The 26,075-nt window shown below is 39.8% G+C and overlaps 1 protein-coding gene across 3 annotated transcripts; it reads left to right on the forward strand.

The window, feature by feature from the left end:
- Positions 1-270: 270 nt before the first annotated feature.
- On the forward strand, positions 271-24,242 carry rtn3 (reticulon 3). Of its 3 annotated transcripts, XM_026352772.2 has the most exons (9): positions 271-575; positions 5,635-5,682; positions 9,315-11,915; positions 15,982-16,189; positions 18,224-18,362; positions 18,642-18,711; positions 19,549-19,595; positions 20,872-20,930; positions 21,042-24,242. In XM_026352772.2, the coding sequence occupies exons 1-9, from the start codon at positions 488-490 to the stop codon at positions 21,088-21,090; spliced, it is 3,309 nt and encodes a 1,102-aa protein (XP_026208557.1). In that variant the 5' UTR covers positions 271-487; the 3' UTR covers positions 21,091-24,242. The 3 variants fall into 3 exon arrangements, with proteins under 3 accessions (XP_026208557.1, XP_026208554.1, XP_026208556.1); XM_026352769.2 differs by lacking the exon at positions 9,315-11,915 and having other exon boundaries at positions 293-575; XM_026352771.2 differs by lacking the exons at positions 5,635-5,682; positions 9,315-11,915 and having other exon boundaries at positions 297-575.
- The last annotated feature ends 1,833 nt before the right edge of the window (positions 24,243-26,075 follow it).

Raw genomic sequence — 26,075 nt, forward strand, 5'->3', positions numbered from 1 at the left:
ACGTTTGTATAAACCTGGTTTAACATGGTGTTCAATAATATTCCTGGCGCTGCATTCAAGTACTGTCGGATATTTTCCAGCGCTAATAAAATTCTAATCAAAATGACACTTTTCCCCTGGTACAACTGTATTTTACTCATACGGCAGAGTGGTGGAATATATTTCAAAAGACAAGAAACGTGGAGGACAAATCAACAGATTATTATGACAATAGTTTGATGGTTTGATCCTATTTGTCCAGACCAGTGAGACATTGAACGTGCCTTAGCCCGACATGTTTTCCCCTCCTCCATAGTCCGCCTTGTTTCCCTCCATCTCCGTTTTTCTTTCAGTGCTCGGACGTTGCGTTGAGGTGAGGATCCGAGTCCCGCTCTTGGGGAAATTTGAGGAAAGTCAGACGACATAATACACCTCGACAGGAACAGCATAAGACAGTTTAAAGTGAGACGTCAGACATTTCGTCGCATTGTGCTCAAACTACAGTAAAATGGATCCAATGACTCAGTCCGCCCAGATATCATCGTCAGGGTTTGCCGATGGGCAGAATTCTGCTGCCAAAGAATCAAAGCTTTCTGGTAAGAAATAGTCCAAGTTAACGTGAATGTTATTGTTGTTGTAACTTACTTTATTGCTATTAAAACACAGTTTGTATATAATGTTACTGGCACATTACGGATTTCACTGGTTGACGTTAACGTCACAGTCAAGCCCATAACGCAGTAGCTAACTAAGTCAAGTTCACATTTTAACGTTACCTGTTAGCTACTGAAATGCACATTATGCTAAGTTACTCGTCTTCGGCATTTAGTGCGTTGTTGTTTGAGCTTATTTCAGCTGCTATGGGACACACCTGTGGTAGTGAACATATCCAGACTTTACTAACGTTGCGTAGCTCTGGCCCGTCTCTGAAACACACGCCTCGGTCTTCATGGCGAGAACCGTCAAACGCCTTCAATCGGTCTGTTTGCCTCGCCGTGTTACTGAGCTGAGGCCAGTCCGTAACCAGTGTGGTGAGCATGATGTAATATATGGAACTGTGCAGTGTGTTTCTGCTAGCCGAAGGGTCAGCGAAGCTGCGAGATGTTGAATAATGGATTAACACTGCTTGCTACTAGCATATCAGAGGGAGACGTGCTAATTTGTGGAAAAACACTTGATTTACTGCGTTTCATACCAGCCATTTTCCTGGTGACCGTTAGAATATTCTTACGTCATGTTCTGCGCGTGGGTATGTTTTTTTGTTTTGTTTTTTTTGTTTTGTTTTTTAACCAAATAAGTAAAGTAAAATAATGAAAACAATAATGATGATCTAGGGAATTTTTCAGGGCAACGTTTGTGGTGACAAAGCGTTATCGATGCTAAATGTTGCGATGCTCTGCACTGCAGATGCATTGTTACTGGGCAACTGCCAATGAAGGAATGACCTCTTAAAGGCGCATTGCCCATTTTTCCCAGAGCCAGACGAACGCTCCCACTGCTCCATCACCATTGTTCCTCTCTGTCTGATGGCTCATTTCTCTGCTTTGCAGTTTTTCAAGTTACGCAGACTAGACAAGTCCAATTGCAACAAAGGAACAGTATTGCCTCTCAGGTCCTCATTGACAGGTTGTGTCAGGGAGTGGCAGCTTTACCATCACTGAGTGTACAAATGTTTGTGTGTGTGTGTTACTCTATCTGATTTCAGCTCCACGGTTCAGACAAATGAGGCATCGGAAAATCCTTCAAACCCATGTTCTGGTAATCAAAAGCATTTGCAGGATTGTGGTGATGGGCGTCAACTGGATATGGCAGGGTGTGGCACATAATGCATCACTGAGTTCGAGTTTGATCTGAAAGTTGTTATCACTAAGGAGAGGAAGGTGAAATGTACTAGATACATTTACTAGAAATGTACTGTGGTGCAAAGCAGGTTTTAGAAACAATTTAGGATCTATGATTCGCTACTTGCTTAAAATGCTGTGGTGGACCTCATGATTAAACACAATGACAGCAACAGTGGCCAAGTAAAAATCTAATAAAAACTATGAGACACCTTTAATAGTCAACAATCAAGGATGGTTCTATTTATGTGCCAGAAAGTTGTGTAAGTGTTGTGTTGTGAAAGTATGTTTTGAAAATTTTGACAATATTTGATGCAGTTTTCACTGAAGTGTCTTTACTTAATGTCCACAAATGCCATTTTCCTATTATCCTTTTTTTTTTTTTGTTCATTTTTCCCCCAGTCAAAACAGTGCTTTATTTTATGCTATATTTTTGGCAGAATTTCGTCCAACAGATTTGAAAAATGTCACTGCATTCCAAGTGATGGCCGTGGAATACTGTTTTTTTTAATTGATGCAAGTCCTGATTAGTCAGACGTTAAGTACCAGTAAGCTACAGGAGCATTCAGTACTGCTTTCAGTAGCATACATAAAGTATACACAGTCATTTGTGTGTATTTGTGTTTATACAGTATATATCCCGGACTTATTGCCATATCACTTACAGGGTAGTCTTCTGTTGAACATATGGCATGTGCTACTAACATTAGTAGTATTTTTCATAGATGAATGTAGTATATATTACTTTGCAGTACTGGATGTAACAGATTCCAGATGGCCTGCTCTGCCTCTGTAGCTTCTTTCAGTAGATGAGCCAATTTCTCTTGACTGGCACACTGATGAGTGACACTAGTCACAAAGGAAGTGGCACACTTCAAGAAGAGGACCTCATTTCTCAAACTACATTACATCAGCGTTCCAGAGGTAGTTGGCCATTGAATCCATTTATGTGTGTAATTTGACAATCAATCAATTTCTTTTTTGTTTTGTTTTGTTTTGTTTTTATTCAGACTTTAGAGATTCAGAGATTATTGCAGTACACAGGCTCTTGCACTTAATACAAATCCTTAGCTCACTGTTGGGTGTTACAGCTGTCTCTGTGCTCATATTTCCTCACAGGAATGTTCTAATATGAGCAGAGTAACCTTACTTATTACAGCAGGCCTTACTCTTCACCTTTCACATTGGCCTGTAAGTTCTTTTCCTTTGCTTTAGTATGTATTTATATAACATCCTCTTATTCTGACAGGTTAACAGTCACTGTAGTGATGGCTTTTTTAATATTCTTTTTGTAGAAATATATTACTCAGTTCTGCTCAGTCAACTTTTAGACTGCAGCTCTGCAAATTTCCTCCTCTTAGCAGGGAAGGGTTTGGTAACCATTGTCATCAGTCGGGAAGTTGAGTCATGCCAACTGGACACCTTTCTTGTTAGTTTAAAATGTTTTACTGCTCAACGCAGCTATTCAGACATAGTTACTTGCATGAGTAGTGAAACATTTGGAACTGGGAATTTTGAATGAAAATTTTCCTCAACAATCCTATCATATCCAGATTCTGTTGATTCACTGATCAAGATAGGTGCTTACTACAACAAAACACACAAGGCATGAAAGAACATAGTGCCCCCCGCCCCCCTTGCTGGAGCACACCATATCACTGCAGTCACAGAAGCAATCAGATAGCCCTCAGGGGTGGACAGTACAGGATAGCTGGAGCACTAGGGCAAGAATGGATCGCGTGGCTGTAGACCTGCCCTGCACCACTCGTAACCCACTGCCAATAATTGATTTAATGTATAAAATCAGTTTAAAGTGACATTACTCTTTTTTTCATTGTTTTTTAAAAGTGATCTAATGCAGAAAAGCAATACTTTCAACTGTATGGTCCCACCCCCTGTTAGTTGCTATGAACATACTAAAACCAAAGCTGACTGTTCATATTCCAGTTAACCTAATTAGTCATGTGTGAATGAATGTGTATGTATGTGGATTTACATTCTTTTAAAACTTTCTGTTTTAAATCAAAGTCTTTTCTAAAAATAAGTACTCATGTTAAAATCATGTTTTGACCTATAAAAATAATAATTAATTGTAATCTGGTTCTGAATTTATTAGAGATGTCATGATATCAGACATTTGGTAGTCGGTACCAATGCCACTGAAATTCTACTCAACAGTGGCGAAGCAAAAGACCAATGCAAGAAACCAAAACACCACTTCAGTACTTTAAAAATAGGGGTGGTAATGATTCATCATAAATTGGATTTGATGTCTAACTGTACTGTAGTTGCTGTAGTACTTGGTTGGAGCAGCACTATTAGCATTTATAAAATCATAATGATAGCCCTCACCATACAACTCTCCATTTCTACTCGGCTCTATTGAGTTTTTCTTGTTTTGGTTTTTAACGGCCCAAAAATGCTAATCTAATCAACCTCATTTGCAGGAGTAGGAAGGTAAAAGACTCTGGTGAACAGTGTACTATCTGTATGAGAATGCAGTGGAACATTTGGCACCTGAGGATGCAGATATTTTTCTCAGGAGTTGGAGGAAACCAGAACATGAGCAGAATGAATGTGACCGGTGGGCTCCTAAGGTTACTGTGTGTGTTGTTGCTAAATAGGGAACAGTTTGCTGACAGAACTTTAACGTGATGTTAGATGTTATCGGCTTGTTGTTTAGCTGCCACCTTGCCCTACATACATTCTTATACATTTTGACCTGACTTGGTGGGTGTGTGCAGTATTGTGTTTAAAAATGCATTTCCCATCTTGGTTTTCTTGAACAGTGACATTTACGCATGTTCATTTATTTTGGTCTGCATATACATTAGATGTGAATTTTTGAACCAAGTAAGAGTTTGAGCTGGCGTTGTGACAGGCGAGGGAAGGTGTGGTTTTAAGAGTGCAATAGCCATAATGAATCTGAGAAAAGGAATGTTGCACCGCCAGGGCTCACCAACCCCAACCTGCTGAGCCTGTATGAATTCCAGTGGAGCCAAACTGAAGGTAAATGCCACACCTCCCCTAAGTGAATCTGCAGTTCCCACAGACATTTCTCTTCTGGTATTCGCAACTCATCTGATAAGCAATTAGAGTGAGCACCTAGCAGCTTTTCCAGAGTGGAAGATTAGGAACCTCAATAATAAAAGCAGCTACAGTTTTTGGACAATTTTTAAATGGTTAAACATTAGGTAATAAATCTGAGTAGGATTAGAAAACAATTTAGTGTGGGATATAACCTATCTAACCTAGATTTTCCAGCAAATGTTTGCAGAGATGTGTGCAAAGATTGACAAGAAGACTACTCACTCACTAGATTAGTGAGGTCCAATACTTATGTTGTGTGAAGAGGTCTGGCCTTCTGGTTCATGACAAAGGTCTTTGATGTCAAGGTCAGGGCTATGTGCTGACCAGTTAAGTTAATTCAGCCCAAATTTAAGAAAAACGGTTTTAGAAGTTTAGTTTGAAGCATGTCTGTCTGCTTGTAGGAACAAATAAAACTATGTGAGAAGGGATTTAGAGTGCTTCTTAAGTAAACTGTCCTGGTCTTACCTACGTAGCAAATATAAGTTTGTGTGCTAGTGACTGCAGGTTTACTGAAGTAAACAATGAGCATGCACATGGGGCATCTCTGTTGACTTCAGTGTATACAGTATATGTATTATAAATATTCTGTTTATTCGAAGTTTTTATATAGCCTCTAGAGTTGTTAAGGCTGAATAAGTTAATATTTCACTTGAATGGGTGCAGTGGATAGGAGCTCTTTTCTTCTTCTTGGATGATCATTCTTCTGTCCTGTTTATTTTTTCAGATTCCTTTCTTTCCTCTTCGCCTGTATCTCTCATTCAATCTCCTCAAGGCAAGTGTATGGTTCTCTTATGCTGCTCGCCTGCTCTCTCCCCCTGTCCTGTACTCTCACGCTGGCCTGCTGCTGTACTTCATCCCTCTCTTTGTTTTTTTTCTTGTGCCCCTCTCCTGCTCGTCACAGTTGGACAAAAAAAGAACAAACCTGCAAAGAAACCAAGAACATAATGAATTCCAGCCCTAACTCTAGCTCCACTGGTCTATACCCAACTCTCCTCCTAAAAACTCTGTCATGTTTTCCCCTTTGTTTCTAAAACTACTGACCCTCAATTAGTGCACTAATTGTAAGTTGCCAGGACAGTGCAAGTCCCCTTGTTTTCATTGACGTATGACTTCTGTAATTTTTCTTCAGTGTATTGCTAGTAGCTTGCATTGTACCTGCAATGTTTATACACCGTATAATAGTACATAGTACAGGTACACGGTATATTTTGAATGATTTTGTTACTGTGGAGGTGATTTATCAAATTGGCATGCTGCAGTCAGTGAGATTAATTAAAACTAGTTTCAGAACTTAGTTTGGCTTGTTCTGGCTACCCTCCAGAATCTTTAGAGACCAAGAATTAAATGTGTAAAACTTCACCACAGCTGCCAAAAATCTGATCTATTCCGTACAGTACTACCTCCTAGCAATTATTTTTTAGGTCAGCAGCACTCACTGTAGGTTCAAGATAATCCCATGATTGCCACCTTATTTTAAGAAAGTAGATAAGTTCAAGTTCACATTGTGTGCGCAAGAGCAGAAACCTAAAAATGGATCAGGTTGGTTTCCCTGAGGGGTGGTCCTACCTTCCCGCTGCCCTAGTATCTGAGCCACCCTAAGCCCCAGCAACTAGGTCCTGGAGGATGAGTGGCACTGGAGATGTCATCCACCGCCCAATGGTCTGAGCCCACCATTGCCTGTGGCTGCTCACCCGCCCTCCACCCCACTATCTGCTTATGGCTTTGTAGGCTTTTTGCATGTCTGACATCCTTGCATAAGAATTAAAAAAGTAGGTTTTCTTTAATCAGTTTTGCTTCATTATTTTCAGGTTCTTTTTTTAACTGTGTCTACTGTAAAGTAGTATTTCTTACTTTTATATTATATTATATTATATTATATTATATTATATTATATTATATTATATTATATTATATTATATTATATTACATGATATTACATTATATTATATTATATTATATTACATTATATTATATTATATTACATTACATTAGTAGGCTAGAAGATGATATGAGCCACAAAGCATGCTTAGTCACATGTTACCATTAAACTCTTACATCACAAGCATCCAACCTATTCACTTAAGTGAAGAATGATGGGTCGTGGCAGCGCCCTTTGGAATTTGAACTTTTACTGACTCATTTGCTTTTCAGCAACAATGTCAGATTTGGGTTACATGTTACAGTAGTTTATCAGTAAATCAATTTTTCAGATTGCAATGTAAAATACCATATTTATGAGGTTTATTTGTTAACCAGCCTAACGGTACAAAACTAAACAATTTCTTTGGTGATTTGGCATTCAGTAGATACCAAAGATCAACAGACTTGACTAAAAGTCTACTTACTAGGTTTATTTTTTATTTTTATTTTAGTGCAAGCTGTTACAATTTGTCTGGTGTTTTTTATGAGCAAGTTTGAGTAATATATATTAGCTAGCTGAGCAACTTACCTTTGACATGCTACATTAGTGATGTATTTAGAGCCAGTATCTTCTATGTTCTTCTTGATGAGGGTGACCCTTCTTTCACAGCATAGAGCCCAGCTAGTGCTTACTACTTTCTACTATACTATATGAACACACAATAACTCTATTCGCTGGTTTGTGTCATTATTGTGTCCAGACATAATGACCTGACCGGTTTTCCGTCATCGTGCATATCTTATGGTGTGTTCACACATACAGATACATAATAGTGAGTAATAATGGGTTTTCTCAACTTTGATCGAAATTGATCAAATTCAGTATTTTATTATTACATATTTATTATTATGAATTCCCCACAATGTCAAAGCAAAAAAAAATGGGGGAAATTTTTGCAATTCTATTTAAAATAAAGTAATTAAAAAATCTCATGTAAGTATTCACATAAGTATTTCACATTAGTATTCACAGCCTTTCTCAAAATTGAGCTCTGGTGCTTTCCGTTTCCTGTTTACAGTAGTCTAAGTACTAATTAAGCAGCCCTAGCTCTGACACTTGTTCATGTATTCTCAGAGCATTAACTGTTTTGGAATTTGTTTATGGGTTTAGAGCCAAAGGACTACAACACTGTTGGTGAGATGGAAAGTTCATTCATGTGGCCTAGTTTGAACAAGGCATTGTATTGTGGCAGAGGGGTGGTGGTGCTATCAAGGCAAAGTGGACCAGTCTATTATGTAAATACTGGGGAAGAATCTGTAACTATACAATGGTGACAGCACAGGTAACAACCTTGCAGAGTTTACTTGAAGTAGAAAAAATTGAGACCTTGCATTGCCATCACCAATGCAACTGCCAGTTCTCTGAACATGACATAGAAATTCAATGGTGCTGAAAGAGATCGTGTGATTGCTGGAAGTGTTGCTTAGAACATCTTTATAGCTCTGATGCCTCAAGGATGGCAAAGAACCACATGGCCTGAGAGAATGATCTTTCATTATATTGACTGTAAAAGCCTATTTTGCCATGTGACTGATCAAGTAGTGGTGTTTAATTGACCTCTAATTCACTGAACGCGAACAGCCACATTATCTAACTCTATGTTTCCCCCTTTTGGTATCAAAACGTTACATAATTCTCATGAAGTAATAATAGGCAGTTAACAGACATCCATTATGTAGCAAGAGACCACAAGAATGAATGCAACTCTGGAGTTGTGGAAAACTCTTGAATTTTGAGGTTCATAATTTGTTTTGTTGTGGTATAACGGCTCCTAATTGTTGTTGAAATAGTCCACATTTTGTTTGAGCAGAAGTTTAGCTCTCTAATTGGAAGGCATAAACTATGCAAGGTTGATTGCAAGGAAAGGCTTATTATCAATCCAATATATATCAATGTCACTTATAATAATTATCACTTTTAGTTCACAGTTTTTATTTACAGCTTACTCGTAGGTAAATAAAACACAAATGACATTAAATTAAGAGGAGAATGATACTGTATGTTTGGGTTGACTGACTATACAACCCAAAGAATCTATTGATGAAATGGCTATATCAATTAACACTATCAAAGAAACTGCTTTCAAGCCTGTAGTCTAGTGTATATCAAGCTATACAAATTGCAACTGACATGTAGTCACAATAGTCACACATGATTTACAGACATTTCTCTGTTTTTTTTTTTTTTTTTTTTTTTTTTATTTCTAATAATTATTTTGCATCATTTGATCATTCTGATTAGTTACCATACCAAATTGTCCTTAATGACAATTTTGGTAAGTACTTAAGAGCAGCATGAAAAAGTGAAAATTCCATCTATTATATAATCTGCCTTACATTTTCATGATGCAGTGCATGAATGCTTGGGCTGCAACATTGAGGCCTGGCTGAATAATATTAGACTTGCATGGGAGTTTAGTGTCTGTGATTTATATGACTTCCACTTTTTCTTCTTTGCTGTCATTCTTCCTGCATGACAAGCAGACAAAAGAGTCGTCCTGGGCTCTGACAAGCCCTGTGAAGGTGTAGCGACATCACTACGCTTTCCTTCTCAGTCTGGCTCATTCACACCTGGTCATTATGGCAGTGAAGCAGGGCCACCAGATGGACAACCGGATTCACCGATAAAGACATCTCCTGTTTCTGAACGAATAAAGGCACTGGAAGCTCTTGCTGCCAAAAAGAAGGAATCAGATTTTAGAAGCGATGGAGGTTTCTCTCACTTCAGAGATCGACACTATGAGAAATCTCCCACTGAGACGCAAAAAATTCCCATTGAGAAAATAAAACCAACTGGCCACAAAAAAGGAGGATCTACTGACCAGGAGTCACCAGAATCCCCTTTTGAAGTACTTGGAGATTTAAGACAAGTGAATGAATTTGAAGAAACAGAAGAGTGGATGAAGGCTCATTTGCCTCCTGTGCCGAACTTGGATGATGTAAATCTAATTAAAGGCCCACTAGCTTCAGACAATGTTACATTAAAGGAAGAGAAGGATACTGACATTACAACACCTAATGCTGTTGCTGCCTTTGCCGGTGTCCCTGATGCTTTCATGGATTCTCCTGTTGAAGCTCCAAAACTGAAAGATGACTATGATGTGCAGAAGCAGTCAAGTGTTGAGGAGGAGCCAGAGTTTGACCTTAGTTTTTTGCCAACAGCATACACGTGGGATCAGCAGGAAAAAACAGATGTCCAGGTTCAATCAAATCCAGTTTCAGAACTTCCATCTTCACCTGCACCTCCAGTAGGTTTTGACTCCCCATCTCTTTCAGACTCCCCTCTAGATAATATTGATGCCAAACAAAATGTTTTATGTGACAAGAAGACCACCTGGACTGGAGATCTGGAGCCCCCAGAGGCAAGTGAAGCAGAGAGCTCAGGAGAGTCTGATGATACCGTCATTGAAGATGGTGTCATTGCTCCTGTATTTGTTTCCTCTCCATCTTCTGATCCGGCAGTTTCAAGTGATCCTACTCCTGCCTCTGCAGCTCCTGATGCTCCCACTGAGATAACTCCTCCACCAAAGTCTGAGAGGAAGCTAATGCAGGTTCCAACAATCAATGTTATTGAGACAGATGAGCCAAATTACAGTGACGAGGAGATGGAAATGGAGCTTGAAGCAGAGGGGGATGAAGTTTATGAGGTTATAAAAGACTCAACCACAGAGGCTCCTAAAACCCCTGAGCCAGAGCACAGCATGAATGAACCACTCAAGACACGCCCCTTAGAAACTGAATTCATGGAAGGCTACTCTCCACCATCTTCTCCTGTGGACTCTGATACAGAATACTCTCCCAAACACAAGATACTCACATCTCTCCCAGGAAGAGTCAGTCAAGAAGCTGTATCAAAATCTGAGGCCCTACCAAATCCTGCAGTTTTAGAGGACTCAGCATCTGATCTTTATGAAATACAAGCTGAAGTGTCACAAACAACTTCCAATAAAGTAAATGACAAACCCACAAACTTCACAAATGAAGAAGTGGACTTTCCAGACAATGATGACGAGTGGTCAGACGAGGGACAATGCATCTTGGTCAAATCTTCTAAGACAGATGTTACATCCAAGGAATCGATTCCCTACATCCAATCCAAATCAGAAGAAAAAAGCAACACAGTTGGAAAAGGGGTATATGCGGAGACAACTTCCATTCCTAAAACCAGCTTCATGCAAGATGACATATATGACAGACAGTCATTTGATTATGATTTTGATGCATCCTCTCCTTTAGATAACATTGATAACAAAGGGCTTAACAACGCTAAGGAGCGATTTCTGTCTGATGCTGCTGAAATCCAAATTAAAAAATTAGATTCAAGCACTACACAAAATTTCCCAGAGGACAGAAAAATTCTGGATGACTTTAATTCACTGACTTATGATAAAACCTTCTCCAAACCAGTTGGTCAGACATCTCCTCTGTCTTTCCAAGACGAGTATTCCTCTTTCCAGAGTGAGACACTAAGCACCATCGATGAGCAAGATGTCAGTAAAAAAATGACCATTGACGCTGTCTCACACAACATGAGAAATGAAAACTCCTTTCCAGTGCAGAATATTGACTCAGCAATCCAGCAACACACTAAAACAGGTCAACATGCACCCACAACAAGTAATCCAGAAGGCACTGACCCTGACAGCTCACCTTCAGAGCCTACAGACAGCTTTGTGGAGTTCATGAGAGAGTGCCTGAAATCAAGACAGGATGAAGAAGCTGACAATGTGCACAAAGGTGTTCCCTCCAAGACAGAGTTCTACAAAACTGGTTTGCCACCCTCCCAGCCCACTCCAACCATGGTGATGGATCTTGAACAAGAACAGCTTACTATTAGTGCTCTCAAAGAGCTGGGCAGCAGTCAAGAGGAAGAAGAGGAAGCTTCAAACCAAGACGACGCTAACATCAGTGCTTTATCTATACAGCAGTCGTCCTTTGCCTCGGTTCCTAACCCTCCATGTACCCAAAGCAACCTTGCATATGACAGCACGTATTCCAAAGAGGTGGAAGCCATTGACGAGTGGGTGGCTGAAGCCTATCATCTTGCTGAGCATGTCTTGACAGCTATACTAACCCACTTATCAGGTAACGCCTCTTCCTTTCGGGCAGTAGGCCTCTAACCTCATGCAGTCATCTCAACAGGACCCCTTTTCTCACTTGCACCATGTAAGTGTAGTTGATAATTTCACACAATTTCACAAGTGACATAGGTTGAACACATCTAAAAAGACACATGCATTTTATAGGGTTGGGCGATATGGAAAAGAAAAAACGTATACATTTAATCTAATAATAATTTTTTTCATATCAGTTGATATCAATATATATCTCGATATAATTTGGATCACTATTTCTGTCAAGCTTAAAGCTACTTTTTTACTCCTAAGTAAGGTGTAAATCTGTTTAAATGTGCATACTGGTATTATGTCTTTTACAATTAAGTATGCTATTACATGTGTGATATCCGTGTGTCTCCTTGTTTTTGTTTTGTTTTGTTTTGTTTTGTTTTGTTTTGTTTTGTTTTGTTTTGTTTTGAAGACATGGTACTGAAAAGTGGACTCTTATCAGGTCTGTTGCCCTGGTATCACACTAGGAAAAAACAGCACTTGCTTGGGTCCAGGACTGTAAAGTCTTGCATTGTGTGTTCTCTAAAGGATAATACTGCTTCAGAAGAAAAAAATGAATGGTATTACCTGTCATGCCACGTCTCGGTCAGAATTTAATTAGCCAGAATGTCTTCACGCTCACTTTCAACGTTATCTTTGTGTGTTGAGCCTTGCGCTATTCCTGAGTGTTTTCCTTAGTAACGCTGTCACTCAAGTTTCAGTTAACATTTCCTATTTTCCTGCTTCTGACGTTGTGCTGTAAACAGCTGCAATAGCACAATGTGTTGCTGCTAACAGCTGATACTATGATCTGTGCGCGTCAACCTCACTTGATGTGAAACTTTTTCAGCTGCATGATTGGTTCCTGCAGCACTACTCTCATTATCATGGGCTTTTCTTGTTATTATTGCTGTTCCTTTCCTTACTACAACACACTAATACCTGTATTAGATGATGCTGTGCTGTTTCATTGGAATGATAAATTGAAATTTAAATTGGTTTCCTCCTCCACTCCCTTCAAAGTCCAACAGTTCACTGTTGATATGTCACTCATATCTGCTTTTCTGTTCATTGTTATCTCTGGTTTGTTTCCCCCTGTCGTGGTTCATTTGGGCAAAATGCACCAAAACCCTTCACTGGATGTTACGGGTGGAAATCTTTAGGCACTTCATTGATTACGATTAAAGGTGTTGGAATGTGATTATAAAACAATTATCAATGCATCTTAGTAAGTATTTGAATGGTCCAGGATGAATTTTCTCTCAATAACTTTATTATTAATAAATCAAAATTTAATCTAAATTTGCCAGCATTCAGTAACAAAATAGTCAGTTATGATGACATTCTGTAATACTGGATATTGACGCATCCCTTGTGAAAGATATCCTACCTGCTTTCTTCAGTGATTGCATGACTTTAGTTTTGGCCTTGTTGTGGAGTGGAGTGATTGCTGTGTCATTAAAATATCTTGAATGGGACGTTGTATCTCAGCTCCAAAAAGCCAAAAAGCAGTTGGGTAATTAGTGCAGGTGTTCTTGAAATGTGTGATGAGCAATGCAGTGAATACTAGAGACAGATCCCTTTAGACAGAGACGCCTCCCAAAGATGAGAAACATGATGCATGTTTGAAAATATTGTGAGCAATGTACAAAAAACTTCCTCTTAAGAGCACTAGAGGCTTATATGAGAGTATACTAAAGATGTGAAGACTGCAGTTGTCACTGAGATTATAGCAGCTAAACCATGATGTAGTGTATCAACACCAAGGCTGCATATGGTCTAGTGATCACTACTCTGCTTAAGCTTATGACCCTCTCCTGCCCTCTGACCTTTAAAGCTCAGCAGTGGTAGGTGGGGGTTGAAATATGGTGGCCCGGTATTGGCTGGCAATAACCTTGGAAGCAGAAAGCCACAGTCAATCCCTGGGGTCGGGTTTCTGCCTTCATGCAGTTTTCCACAGCACACTCGTGGTATATCAATAGGCCACAGTGAAAATTATTTTGGTGCTTTAATTTGTTATTGGAGTTTAGGCTCTATGCCATCTTGTTAAATGTTGTGCTCCAGACATTAAAAGTTGAACAGTGCAACACCAATGTTCTGGAAGACATTATATTTCAGGAGTTGCAGCAGCCGGTTCTGCAGTACGCTCCTCTGCAAACACAATCTCTGTTGCACACACAAATTGCACAGAGGCTGGTATGTAGACAGTAATCCTCAGATGTAGCTGTAACACATTCAGTGTAACCCCCACTTTCCAAGGTAGGAAGAGCATACAGTCTCTGTAAGTGAATATTTAGCAATACTATATTTCGTTTCTGTTAATAGAGCTCTCTAAATCTTACACACTTTAAAGCTGCTATGTTCTTTGTTTAATGAACCTTGTTAGCAATGCACATAATCTAACGGTTTCCAAAATGTTCTCTTAATCTTAATAGTTTAGTGTTCAAAACGAAGCTCTATTTTGTGTCTTGCTCCATAGAGGAGCATGTGTTGTTGAATCCTCCCCCTCCAGGCACAAGCTTGTGCTATTTTAGTGCTTCTGTGCAGCACCGCTCCACAACTCTGTAGGTTATTAGGCGGGGTATACACTTGGCAAAGTGAATTAGTTCAGTGGTTGTGTCTGTTGTCAGGTTGTATAAGTGTGATGCTGCATTGCCATTATTGATCAAAGAAACCGTTTATTACTGAAGTCCACATAATGGCAGCAAGAAGTGGGTCTCTTCTTTTGTCTCTAACACAACAGGGTTTCCGACTTTACTTCAAGTAGTCAGTGTGTGTGTGTGTCTGTGGCTTTAAGAGCAGCACGCAGCATAGTGAAAACAGGCCACTGCGCCTTAGCAGCCACTTGGAGCTCAGCAGAGTAGAGCGATTGTGGAAGACATAGAGACCGAGAGGTAGATAATAAACAAGGGCCGTCAAGCTCTGGCTGCCTCCCCTTGGGTTCCGCAGATGCACACTCAAACCTGCAGTGCATGGTGATATAACCCAGCACCTTGTTGTTGCATGATGAAGACATCAAAAGGATCATTTATTTAAAGCAATACCTTATGCATCCTCTTAATTAATCAATGACATTTGTATTGAAATATAATCAAGTTAGTTTGGAGTTCTGTGCAAACATATAAATATTGCACAGATTTGTGATGCATTGTGATGTTGTATTACGAAAGACATCACACGGCTTTAACTTAAACTTTAAATGGCAAGATGGGAGCTGTGTCCTTGTGACAAAGCTAGTTTGCTGTAGCTGTTTTCGTTGTTGTCATGTGATATGTGAAGGTCCTGTATAAAACAACTTATGTTCTCATTAAACTAGCTAGAATACTGAGGTCTGAACTGTCCCTTAGGCTTCTGCTCGTGTGACTTCTCCATCACTTTTACACCTGTTTCCCTACATGGGAAGCAATGGTAGTTACAGATGTTACATAACTGCTGTGTAAAGTGAAGACACTAATAAATGCATGGCTGCTCCCAGTACATCCATACAAATATGGTATGTGCTTCTGTTGTTCTTGGCTGCAGACTCCAGCAAATGTTTATGGCACATATTCATGTTGTGCTTTCGACTGCACAGTGATTGGATTGAACTCACAATCTCAGTTCATACCTCCTGTGTAGTCTCACTCTGACATGACAACTGTTCTCTCAGTTTTGTAGCACTAGGGAGATCCACTGCAGCAGACCAAGTGCTCCCTATTCTTTCTCATAAGCTGACTCAATAAGTGAAAGGACTGTTATACCATGTGACAAACTACACAGCAAGATGTGTAGATGTGCACCACCCAGTGAAGAACCACAAGACTTTATGGTCTTGAATCAATCATGAGAAATTCATGAGTTGTTCCTCGCTGCCTTTGTAGAAGGCTAGAAGACCTATACACCAATCAAACCTGGTGGTTTTATTGCTGCTGCTAATCGTTGCGTTCCCCATAACAGCATGTTATACTTCTCTTTATTATTTAATTTGACTTAATATTAAAATTTGAGTTATGCATACTTGATTAAATCAGTCTAACAAAACCCATTCCTCCTCCCCCTCTCTGCAGTTAACGATCTGATCCACTGGCGAGACCCCAAGAAGTCGGGCTTGGTCTTCGGTCTGTCCATGCTGCTGCTGCTATCACTGGCAGCGTTCAGCATCATCAGCGTGGTCTCCTACCTGCTCCTGGCCCTGCTCTGCGTCACCATCACCTTCCGAATCTACAAGTCTGTGGTCCAAGCAGTGCAGAAGTCCACCGAGGGACACCCCTTTAAGTAAGTGCAAACAAGTCCAAAATACTGTGCCTGAGTTTTTCTTACCTGTTGTTTTTCTATGTTTAATAAAACTGTTTTGAGGTTGATGTTTACAGTAACAAAGTCTTCACCAGGACATTCCAAAGATTCTTAATGGGGTTCAGGTCTGGACTCTGTGGTGGTCAATCTGTGTGTGAAAATTATGCTTCATGCTCCCTGAACCATTCTTTCACAATTTGAGCCAGTTAAATCCTGGCATTGTCATCTTGGAATATACCTGTGTCATCAGGGAAGAAAAAATCCATTGATGGGATAACATGGTCATTCAGTATATTCAGGTAGTCAGCTGACCTCATTCTTTGGGCACATAATGTTGCTGAACCTGGACCTGACCAACTGCAGCAACCCCAGATCGTAGCACTGCCCTCACAGATTTGTACGTTAGGCTCTAGGTATGATGGGTGCATCACTTCACCCGCCTCTCTTCTTACCCTGATGCGGCCATCACTCTGGAACAGGGTAAATCTGGACTAATCAGACTACATGACCTTTTTCCATTTGACAGATCTTAACCCAGTTTTAGTAGTTTCATCAGTCTACTTAGGTGTTTTCTTTGTTTGATGCCAATAATTTGACCCTTCTGAAACAGATTAACATATTTCCATGGCTGCAGGATGTGTCTTCGGACATGGTTGTTTTAGAAATGAGAGGCTACTCACTGCATCAGTTAGGGTTAAATAACTTGTTTCCAGCTGAAACAGTAATTACGCAGGCTCTTACCTATTTGCTTGTTAAATCCAGGTGGGGACTTTTTGGACGGGCAATCTAGATGTTAACAAGCTCCAGTGTAGTTTCCTTCTCCAGAAGAAAAAAATTGGAAGAAAACTGTTTTTCAGTGTTTCTTTGAACATTTTTATTGTCTTCTGGAAAGGTCAGATCCTCCAGACAGAAAAGATAGTCATGTGGTAGACAACAAATATTTAGTGTGCACAAAGAAAAATATAATTAAATAAATAACAGAAACAAGCTGCTGAATGCACTGTGTTTTAGAATCTTTGCTATATTATTAATTTGGACTAATTGATATTCATTTAAGTGAGTTTGGACTTCTGCGCAAAATCATCACATGGGTTTAACTGAGGAGTAATTTAAATGATGGGAGCTGTGTCCTTGTGACAGCAACAACTAAAACTACCTGGTGGTTTTAATGATGTGCAGGATAGGGCTCAGCATGCACACTGTGACAGGTCTGCAGCTATGCAACCCTACACAGCAAAGTGTGGTGCACTGTGTGCTGGGACACCTCTCAATCATGGCCAGCATTACAGTTTTCCCATGCTGAGCCCTGTCTACCACAACAGTGAAACCAGCAGGTCGTTTTAACGTTGTGGGTGATGTATACTGTGCTTCAGATGGTATTTAGACCATTAATTAAGCTACATCCTCTCATGCTCTATCAGATTGGATGGAAAGTGTGAGGTCTGTGGGGTTGAAGTCTGGATTTTAGCTGGACCACTCATTGATATATAGAGACAAGTGCTGAAGCCACCTGGCGTCACCTGCTGTCAAAACTGCAGTTTTGTTTAAGCAGTTCTCTGCATTTGGCTGCAGTTCAATTCAGTGTATTTATATAGCGCCAAACCACAACAAAAGTCATCTCAGGTGGTTCCAGGCTTCTTTAATTTCACAATTATTGAGGGCACTGTGCTCCCAGCAACACTGAAAGCTGTAGAAATTGTCTTATACCGTTGTTCCGATCTGTACTTATACAGTATCTTCCCTACGATTCAGTGAAGGCTGAAGACACGGGTGTGAAAACTGGTGTAAATTTGTTCAATGTAAAACAAAAGGCTCTATGTTGTTATCAAGGTGAACATGGCATCCAAGAAAAGCTAACGTTATGATATCCGACTTTTGAACTTGAACCCAAATGTGTTCAGCAAAACAAATGAGCTGGCCTTATCATCCTAGTCATTTTGGAGGGCACTGTATGTTTTCCTGCAGCACTTTAAGCCCTGCCTCATTTTCTCTCTCTCTCCCCCTCTCCCTCCGCAGAGCACTGATAGATAAGGATGTCAGCATCCCCCCCGAGACTTTCCGCAAGCACGTGGACGCCAGTCTGACCTACATTAACCGAGCCCTGAAGCAGATGAGCCGCCTCTTCCTGGTTGAGGACCTCGTGGACTCCCTGAAGGTGAGCAGCTGCAGGCTTCACTCACTGTCCACTGTCGTCCTTAGATGTGGCCATTTAGCCTGATGTGGGGGAAACTATTCCCAGTCCTCACATGGGTGCAGCCTCATTGTTCAGCCTTGTTGTGTTGACATCTACTAGTCTGTAATGTTTTAATCTCTCATCCTCACACTGAGCAGGAGATTTAATGTTATGACAGATGGAATGAAAACTGCACAAAAAGCTATATAGGATTATGTTGAAGGTGTTACGTTGACTGATATTTGGCTGTCCTGTCCCCAGCTGGCTGTGGTCATGTGGCTGTTCACCTACGTAGGAGCTGTCTTCAACGGAATCACCATTCTCATCCTGGGTAAGCACCGTGGCATCCCAGAAACATGTCACACTCATCATGTTTCTGTTGACTGCTCACATTGACAATAAAGTCAGTCACCTCTTGTCAGCAGTCCATTTGTACAAAGCTCCCTGTTTTTTTTTCCAGCACATTGTTTACATGTCCTGTACAGACTGCTACATTCTTACTTCGTCTCTGATGCACTGACATCAGGTCAGGTCAACTAATCTCTTTGCTGTTGGCCCACTGAAATTGAACTCTTCAACTATAGAACTAAACAAATAATCAGTTGTCCAACGGCCTTAACTATGTTTTTTCAGATTTGTTCGTGTAATTGAGATTAATTGTAATTGTAATTCTTTTGATCAAACTGATCATCTTTCCTCCAGCAGTTTTTAAACTTCAGCTGGTGTGAGCACTGTGTGTAAACCACAAAAGGACAGAATATAGTTTAGACAAGTGATTCAGGTCACTCATGTATTGTCTACAGATTCAGATGATAGTTAGACATTTTGTCATACAATAACACACAACAACATAGCATGCTCTCAATAGGTGCATGTTGGCTCAAGGTGTAATGCTGCTATGGGTTGCTAGGAGTGTTATCTGTGTAGCCAGTGATGTTTTGCTATTCTGGGGGTGTTCCCTCACCTCTAACTCTGTCTTTGAACACCAGCCAGATTAAAATCAGGTTGACACTCAACATACAGCCTTTAACACCTACTTGGTAATAATTGGCGCTCTACTGCCCATCCCTCACACAGCACCACAGATGTTTTATGCCTCAGGTGTGGATTGAGTCTAAGTATTTGGATGTGACATCCTAATATGTCTCTGCCTCTCTTTGTTTTCCAGCTGACATCCTGCTCTTTGCTGTACCTCCGATCTACGAGAAGAACAAGGTGAGGTCATGAGTGCATCGGTGACTGAGTCACAGGCACCTCCCCAAGAGCACCAATGACATCAGTGGTTAGCAAACATTCCCATCAGCAGTGAGCTCACTGGATGACCAGTCTTGATCAGACACTGAAGGCTTTCTGCATCCTTCTTGTTGCTGTCCAGTGTCCAGCTGCTGAGAGCATGAAGTCATTGTACTGTTAGGTCAAACAAGATGGCCGCCAGCATCACAATGCAGATGATGTAAATTGAGAATAATGTGAAATTCAAAATTTTGGGTCATGACACAGGATTCATCAGAAGTTTGATGTTTTGCCCTCTTTATTTTGTTAATGGTCACTTCATGGTGGAGCTGTATGAAAATATGAATGTACTTGAGTATTGTCATATAATATGGAATATATTGAATCATTATTTTGAATTGTATACATGTAAAGATTTCGCAGTCGTGCTGAATTTTTTACTTTGATCAATGTAGCTTCATGTAAAGATTGAGCTTCACCTTCTGACCTTGATTCTTGACAATTAGCTGAGTCCGTCTTACTGTGAGTCTTCCTATTGAGCTCATGACATCTCTGACCTCCAGTCACAAGGAAAATCCTGTGATACTTTGAGAACTTCAACTAGTTGTCCAAAGTAACAGTCAGTCCACCATGTTTCCATCCTTGGAGGTGCCGACTCTTATTCAAACTCTTGTGCACCTGTTAGTGTTTTTCCACCACATACTACTGACTCCACTCTGCTAACTTTGGGTACCAGGTTTTACTTTTTGGACAACAAATGCAGCTCCACCTTAGCATAGCTGCTCATCATAACACTAGTGCATGAAAAACTGTGCATGAAACTGCCCACACACACACACACACACAGAGAGAGAGAGAGAGAGAGAGAGAGAGGAGGATATTGAAAGAATGCCGTTCTTGTTTCTTGATATGTGGCTTTTTGTCACAGCAAGAGATAGATTCAGTTTCAGTACAGGCTGAAAGCAGCAAAACAAAAGCCTGCTGGAAAAAAACTATAAGTCGAGTCGAGTTGATCTCATGCAGAAGGAGAACCAAAGGTCACAGGTTGAGAAAAATCAACCTACTACTACACAGCATGTAGTACTAGTAGTAGTACTAGTAGTAGTAGCTCGTGATTTGTGTGTGTGTGTGTGTGTGTGTGTGTGTGTGTGTGTGTGTGTGTGTGTGTGTGTGTGTGTGTGTGTGTGTGTTTATATATGTATATATAAATATATATATATATATATTAAACTCACATTCTCTGTTTTTTTCCACCCAGACTCAGATTGATCAGTACATCGACCTGGCACGTACTCAAATCAACACCACAGTTGCCAAGTAAGTGAATCTGATCCTCATTAAGGGTCTCTTCGTTTAACAACTTGCAGCTTTTATGCAATAATGAATTATATAGTTTTACATTACACTCCTGTTGTTTCTCTCCCCCAGGTTGCAAGAGAAACTTCCCGGAGCTGTGAAGCGCACCAAAACTGAATGATCAGCCCCTCCATTTAAAACCTCAACAATCACCATCATCCTCATGTCCATTACCATCTTAAACATCCTTACCATCTCCTAACCCCTCTCCCAGTTATACCCCCTGACCCAGTCTAACTCCTCCCCCTCCTACTCCATCTACCATCACCACCTGACTACACTGAACCTTGCTAGGTAGAACATTTCTGAGCTACTCAATATTCAATGTAAAACTACTGCGCAGCTTAACTTGCAAGCATTAGAAAAGAACTGTGCCTGTGCAGACAGGAAGCGCATCGCTAGCGAGGAAGTGATGTAATTCCGCGGTGGACCCCGCGCCACAGGGGGAGTGGAGGCAGGGTCGAGTGAACTAGACTGAATCTATGACCTGGTTTTGTTGTGGACAGCGAGCAGGAGGTGGATGATGGCTGTTTGTCACAAAAAGCAAATGTCTGTACTTTAAATGACACATTTCCCTGAAGGTAAATGGATAATTGAAATGTTGGGGAAAAAAAACACAACAAAATATTAAAAAAAATGGAAAAAGCAACCTTTTGGGTGGTGTTGAATAGTCTAATCCTGCTCTCTTGTTCTGCAGCTGTTGTATGGCTAGATATGAGTTGATTTTTTGAAACTAGTAATGGGTTTGCCGTTACTGATTGGCCTGGCTATTGACTTTGTTTCTATTCACCTTACAGGCACTCGTATGTACGTTTCTGCAATGCACTGAACTTTTATGTTTTTGTTTTTTTTAAACCAATGAGCAGGTTGAAATAAAAGGATTGGGACACGGAGCCAGCTGTGATAATTTGGTCTAGTTCACCATCTATAGATCTGAAGCATCTCTGGGACAGTTCTCTGTATGTATATACACCTTAAGACAACTACAGACTCTCTGCTGTATGGAACACGTTAGCCTCGCTTTTTATATCAAAGGACAGTTCCCTCACTTACGGCAGTTCTAACCCTTTTTTTGTCGCACCTGTTCAAGCCACAAAGTGTTGAGATCTCATTCACTTGTAAATTTTGATTATTCTTATCACTACTTCTATTGTTATTAATTATAGGATGGCTGCTTTGACCCCCTAGAAGCTTGACAACAGCATTGCAAGAGTTATGTTAAGTGTCACTGAGCTTAATGATTTTAAACTGGAGGTTTTTCCAGGCGACCCTCGAGAAGTTCGATAGACTAATGACTCTGATAAGTTACGACACCCTAAATCCCAAGTGTCTTCCCAGCTTGCTTTTGTTTTTAGGAAAATTAGCTTCTCAACTTGGATTGAGTTTTAAACCTGAGTCTAGAATGTGTCAAAACACAGCGCGCCTACTGTCCTTTAATGCTCATGAGGTATGGATGACACCTCTCTGAGAGAAAACAAATGGGCCGTGTTACTGTTTTTTCAAAAATGATTCCCAAAGAGAGAAAATTGAACTTCAATTTTAATGATCAAATCGATTCCAATTCAATGATGTTGTTGTTGTTAAATGACAGGTTATGTTACTAAAGTGGGTGATTTCACCAAATCAGAGCATAAAATGGAAAATGGGAAAGCAGGATATAAATAATTTGTAAGATGAAAGAGAATTTATTACAAGTAAACTCTGTCGAATACTTTTGACACGTTTTAGACTCTGTACAAAATGTCAGCAGTAGTTTAGAGATGAGAGGTTGGCGTAGGAGAAGTAGAGGATGCTATTTTGAACTTAAGAGTGTAGCTTGGAGAATAAGGAAATAGTTTGCAGAGTGGTTTGTCACTTTGTTCTTTGACTGTCATGGAGCACATGTCATAGTGTAAGCTGGAAACAGATTCTCACCTTTCAATAGGCTGTATCATATTCTTGATCCTGACATTTGTTTAATATGATTATTACTTGTGATTGTTTCTATGGTGTTTCTGAACGCGGTAAAACCCATCGTCATGTTGGCACTACCACATCTCCACCTTGTTTTTAAGGGATGACTGTATGGAAAGTACTTTACTGTCGTGACTGTTTCATTGTAGCACACAATGAGGTTGCTCAGAGTCGCTGTCCCAGATTCCTGAGCTTATTTTGGTCAGCAGTGAAAGATCATTTCATTTCCTCTCAATGCAGTAACTACTCACATACTAGTACTCAGACACCTGCCTGTGTGCTGAATGTTTTCTCTGGTGGAACATTCCTCCCCATGCATGCCCTCCACTGTGTGTCGTCTCACTGTGATCACCTCATAGATGTTTTGGTTGACTTCTTTGTGCAGTTTCCCATCCAGACTGTGTTTAAAGCCAAATATGCAACGTTGCCGTTAGGCCCCCAACCCTCTCAGCTGGGGGGCATGCGGTCCCAACAAGTATGAAGGGGTAATCGGCCTGAATGCAGAGACTGATGATATAATTATGCATCCTGTTTATTTATTTTAAAGTGAAGAAGTTGCATATTGTTGCTTTAAAAGGCCCTATTTTCATAAGTTTTTCATACATTCAGCAAGTATTAAAGGGTCGGTTTAATCAAACTGCAAAAACTTACTGTGTGGTTATCTAGAGTACAGAGAACAGTAGTTACATTTGTACCTTTTTGTTCTTAACTAAATTCCACTAGTCCCCACTGTGTTGCAGGTTGAAATAAGAGACACTGAATGTAATCTGAAGCAAATACATTTACACATGGAACTGTAGTTCTCTGACCTGGGTAAGAATGAAAGGGATTTGAGTTTATGGCTAGAAAACCTGGAGGTAGGTGTTGTGTTTTGGTTGAATTGACCCTTTATTACTCAACAAGCGTTCTTCAAGCTGACCTCACCCCTGAGGTGTTGTGCTAGAAGAGCGAACAGCAGAGTACAGCACCTTACACTGAAACGTCATTTCAGGAAAGGCTATGTTCCCTTAGTGTGCTGCCAATGCTAGATAGATAAATACTACTCCGAATCCTACTTTGCTTCTTTCTTTAGAGTTTAATATATAATATAAAGAAATCTTGGCATATGTGAACTTGTTCCTTCACAGCATGTTGCTTTTCTCCTCTTTGTTCCTCCGTTTTCATCGTGTGTGCGAGTGTGTGGCAGGAGTGTGTTTGACTTTATCTGTCTCTGACGAAGTCTCGTTTTGCTTTTGGCTCTACTCGTATCTAGAGGTTGTTCACTAACATCAGCCCTGTTTTGTATTAGCTATGACTTTGGTTCCAATTTTTGAAGCTTTGGGAAAGATGTTGCAGGAAAAAAGAAAACTGAAAAAAAAAAAAGTATGTGGTATCTGTACTGATGTCAAAGTGAAATTAATAAAAACACGTCAAGGGACTACGACTTGGTGGCTGTGTTTCCTTCTGTCTGGGCTGCTTGAAAGCTTTGAGAACAACAGATATTATCGCAGCATGGCTGTAGTGTGGGAGGACGTGGGATTAAAAATACTTCCATAAGAAATATCTAAAATAAGATTTGGCTTGAGGCTGATGTCTGTGATGGTGTTTGGGTGGAGAGAGGATAAGAGTTTCTAACTTTAGACCAAACCACCACAATAAAACGACTGAGCATTAACAGTTGTCTGTGCACATCCCATTTAAAGCCCATGTACATAATTACATTACATAATAGAATCAAATCTAATCATAAATAATGAATGAAGTGTTGTCAGCTGCTGTCATACAAGTGATCTTACAGTAGATTACAGTAGAGTAGAGGGTGGAACGCTGGGGTGAACAACAGATTGCTTACTTCCATTTTTGCTGCTTTGGCTTGAAGCTGGATTTTAAGGTTATCCGTAAACAAATCCTTAAATCCAAACCTCCAACTTATTGACTTCAACCTGGATCACAAAGTCCAAAGTGTTTTGTTTTTTGTTTTGTTTTTTAAGAACCAGGATAGCTGGATTCAGGAATCAACCCACTGACCCTGCAGTTCATATTTGACTGTTCCACCACCTGATACAGTTAAGCTGATTATATTTTTATTTAATTGGGTCTCAATCCAGAAAGTCTTCACAGTTCTTTTGTTATGTTACAGCCTTATTCCAAAATAGATTAAATTCATTATTTTCCTCAAAATACACCATAATGACAAAGTGAGAACAGTTTTTGAAATCTTCATAATTTTATTAAAAATAAAAAAAATCACGTAGGTATTTACAGCCTTTGCTCAATACTCTGTTGAATCACCTTTAACACCAATTCCAGCCTCGAGTCTATTTGAGTATGATGCTACAAGTTCAGCACACCTAATTTTAGGCAATTCCGTCCTCTCAGCCATTTTTCAGATCTTTATGTTCAAGCAGGTTCAAGTCTGGGTTCTAGCTGGGTCACTCAAGGACCTCAGAGTTGTTCTATAGCCACTACTGTGTGCTTAGGGTTGTTGTCCTGTTGAAAGATAACCTAAGATAACCATGAGGAAGAAATCTTTCTGTACCCCTGCACAAATCTGTGCCTTGATACAATCCTGTCTGAGGTCTACAGACTTTGGACTTCATGGCTTGGTTTGTGCTCTGACAAGCACTGTTAACTTTGGAACCTTTATATATTTTCCAAATCATGTCCTATCTTTCCCACAGGTGGACTTCAAACAGGTTGTTGAAACATCAACATCGGTGAAAACAGGACGCACCAGAGCTCAATTTTGAGAGTCATGACAAAAAGGCTGTGAATACTTATGTACATGTGATTTTTTTTTTTTTTTTTTTTTTTCAAATAAACTTCTTTTACTTTGACATTATGGCGTGTTGTTTGTAGAACTTTTAGGAAAGTATATATATATATATATATATATATATATATATATATATATATATATATATATATATATATATATATATAAATAAATAATAATAATAATAATACCCTTTTGGAATTTCATGGTTTTCTGCATTCATTTGTCATCAAATGTGATCTGATCTTTATCTAAGTGAAAAGTATAAACAAATACAATGTGCCTAAAGTAAGAACATAAAAAAATCTAATCTTTTGTGTCTTTAACCATGAAAACCTCACAGAGCAAGTGGAAATTGTGGAAAACAATGTGAACCATTTTAAACTAATTGAAGTCAG

Source organism: Anabas testudineus, chromosome 18 (genome assembly GCF_900324465.2).
Source record: "Anabas testudineus chromosome 18, fAnaTes1.2, whole genome shotgun sequence".
In the NCBI taxonomy this organism is placed as follows: domain Eukaryota; kingdom Metazoa; phylum Chordata; class Actinopteri; order Anabantiformes; family Anabantidae; genus Anabas; species Anabas testudineus.

Bases quoted from the DNA above. Each gene is read 5' to 3' on its own strand.
- rtn3 (XM_026352772.2), top strand. From the start codon at position 488: ATGGATCCAATGACTCAGTCCGCCCAGATATCATCGTCAGGGTTTGCC. The intron at 11,916-15,981 runs GTAACGCCTCTT...CCCTCTCTGCAG, and splicing joins TATACTAACCCACTTATCAG to TTAACGATCTGATCCACTGG. The intron at 19,596-20,871 runs GTGAGGTCATGA...TTTTCCACCCAG, and splicing joins CGATCTACGAGAAGAACAAG to ACTCAGATTGATCAGTACAT.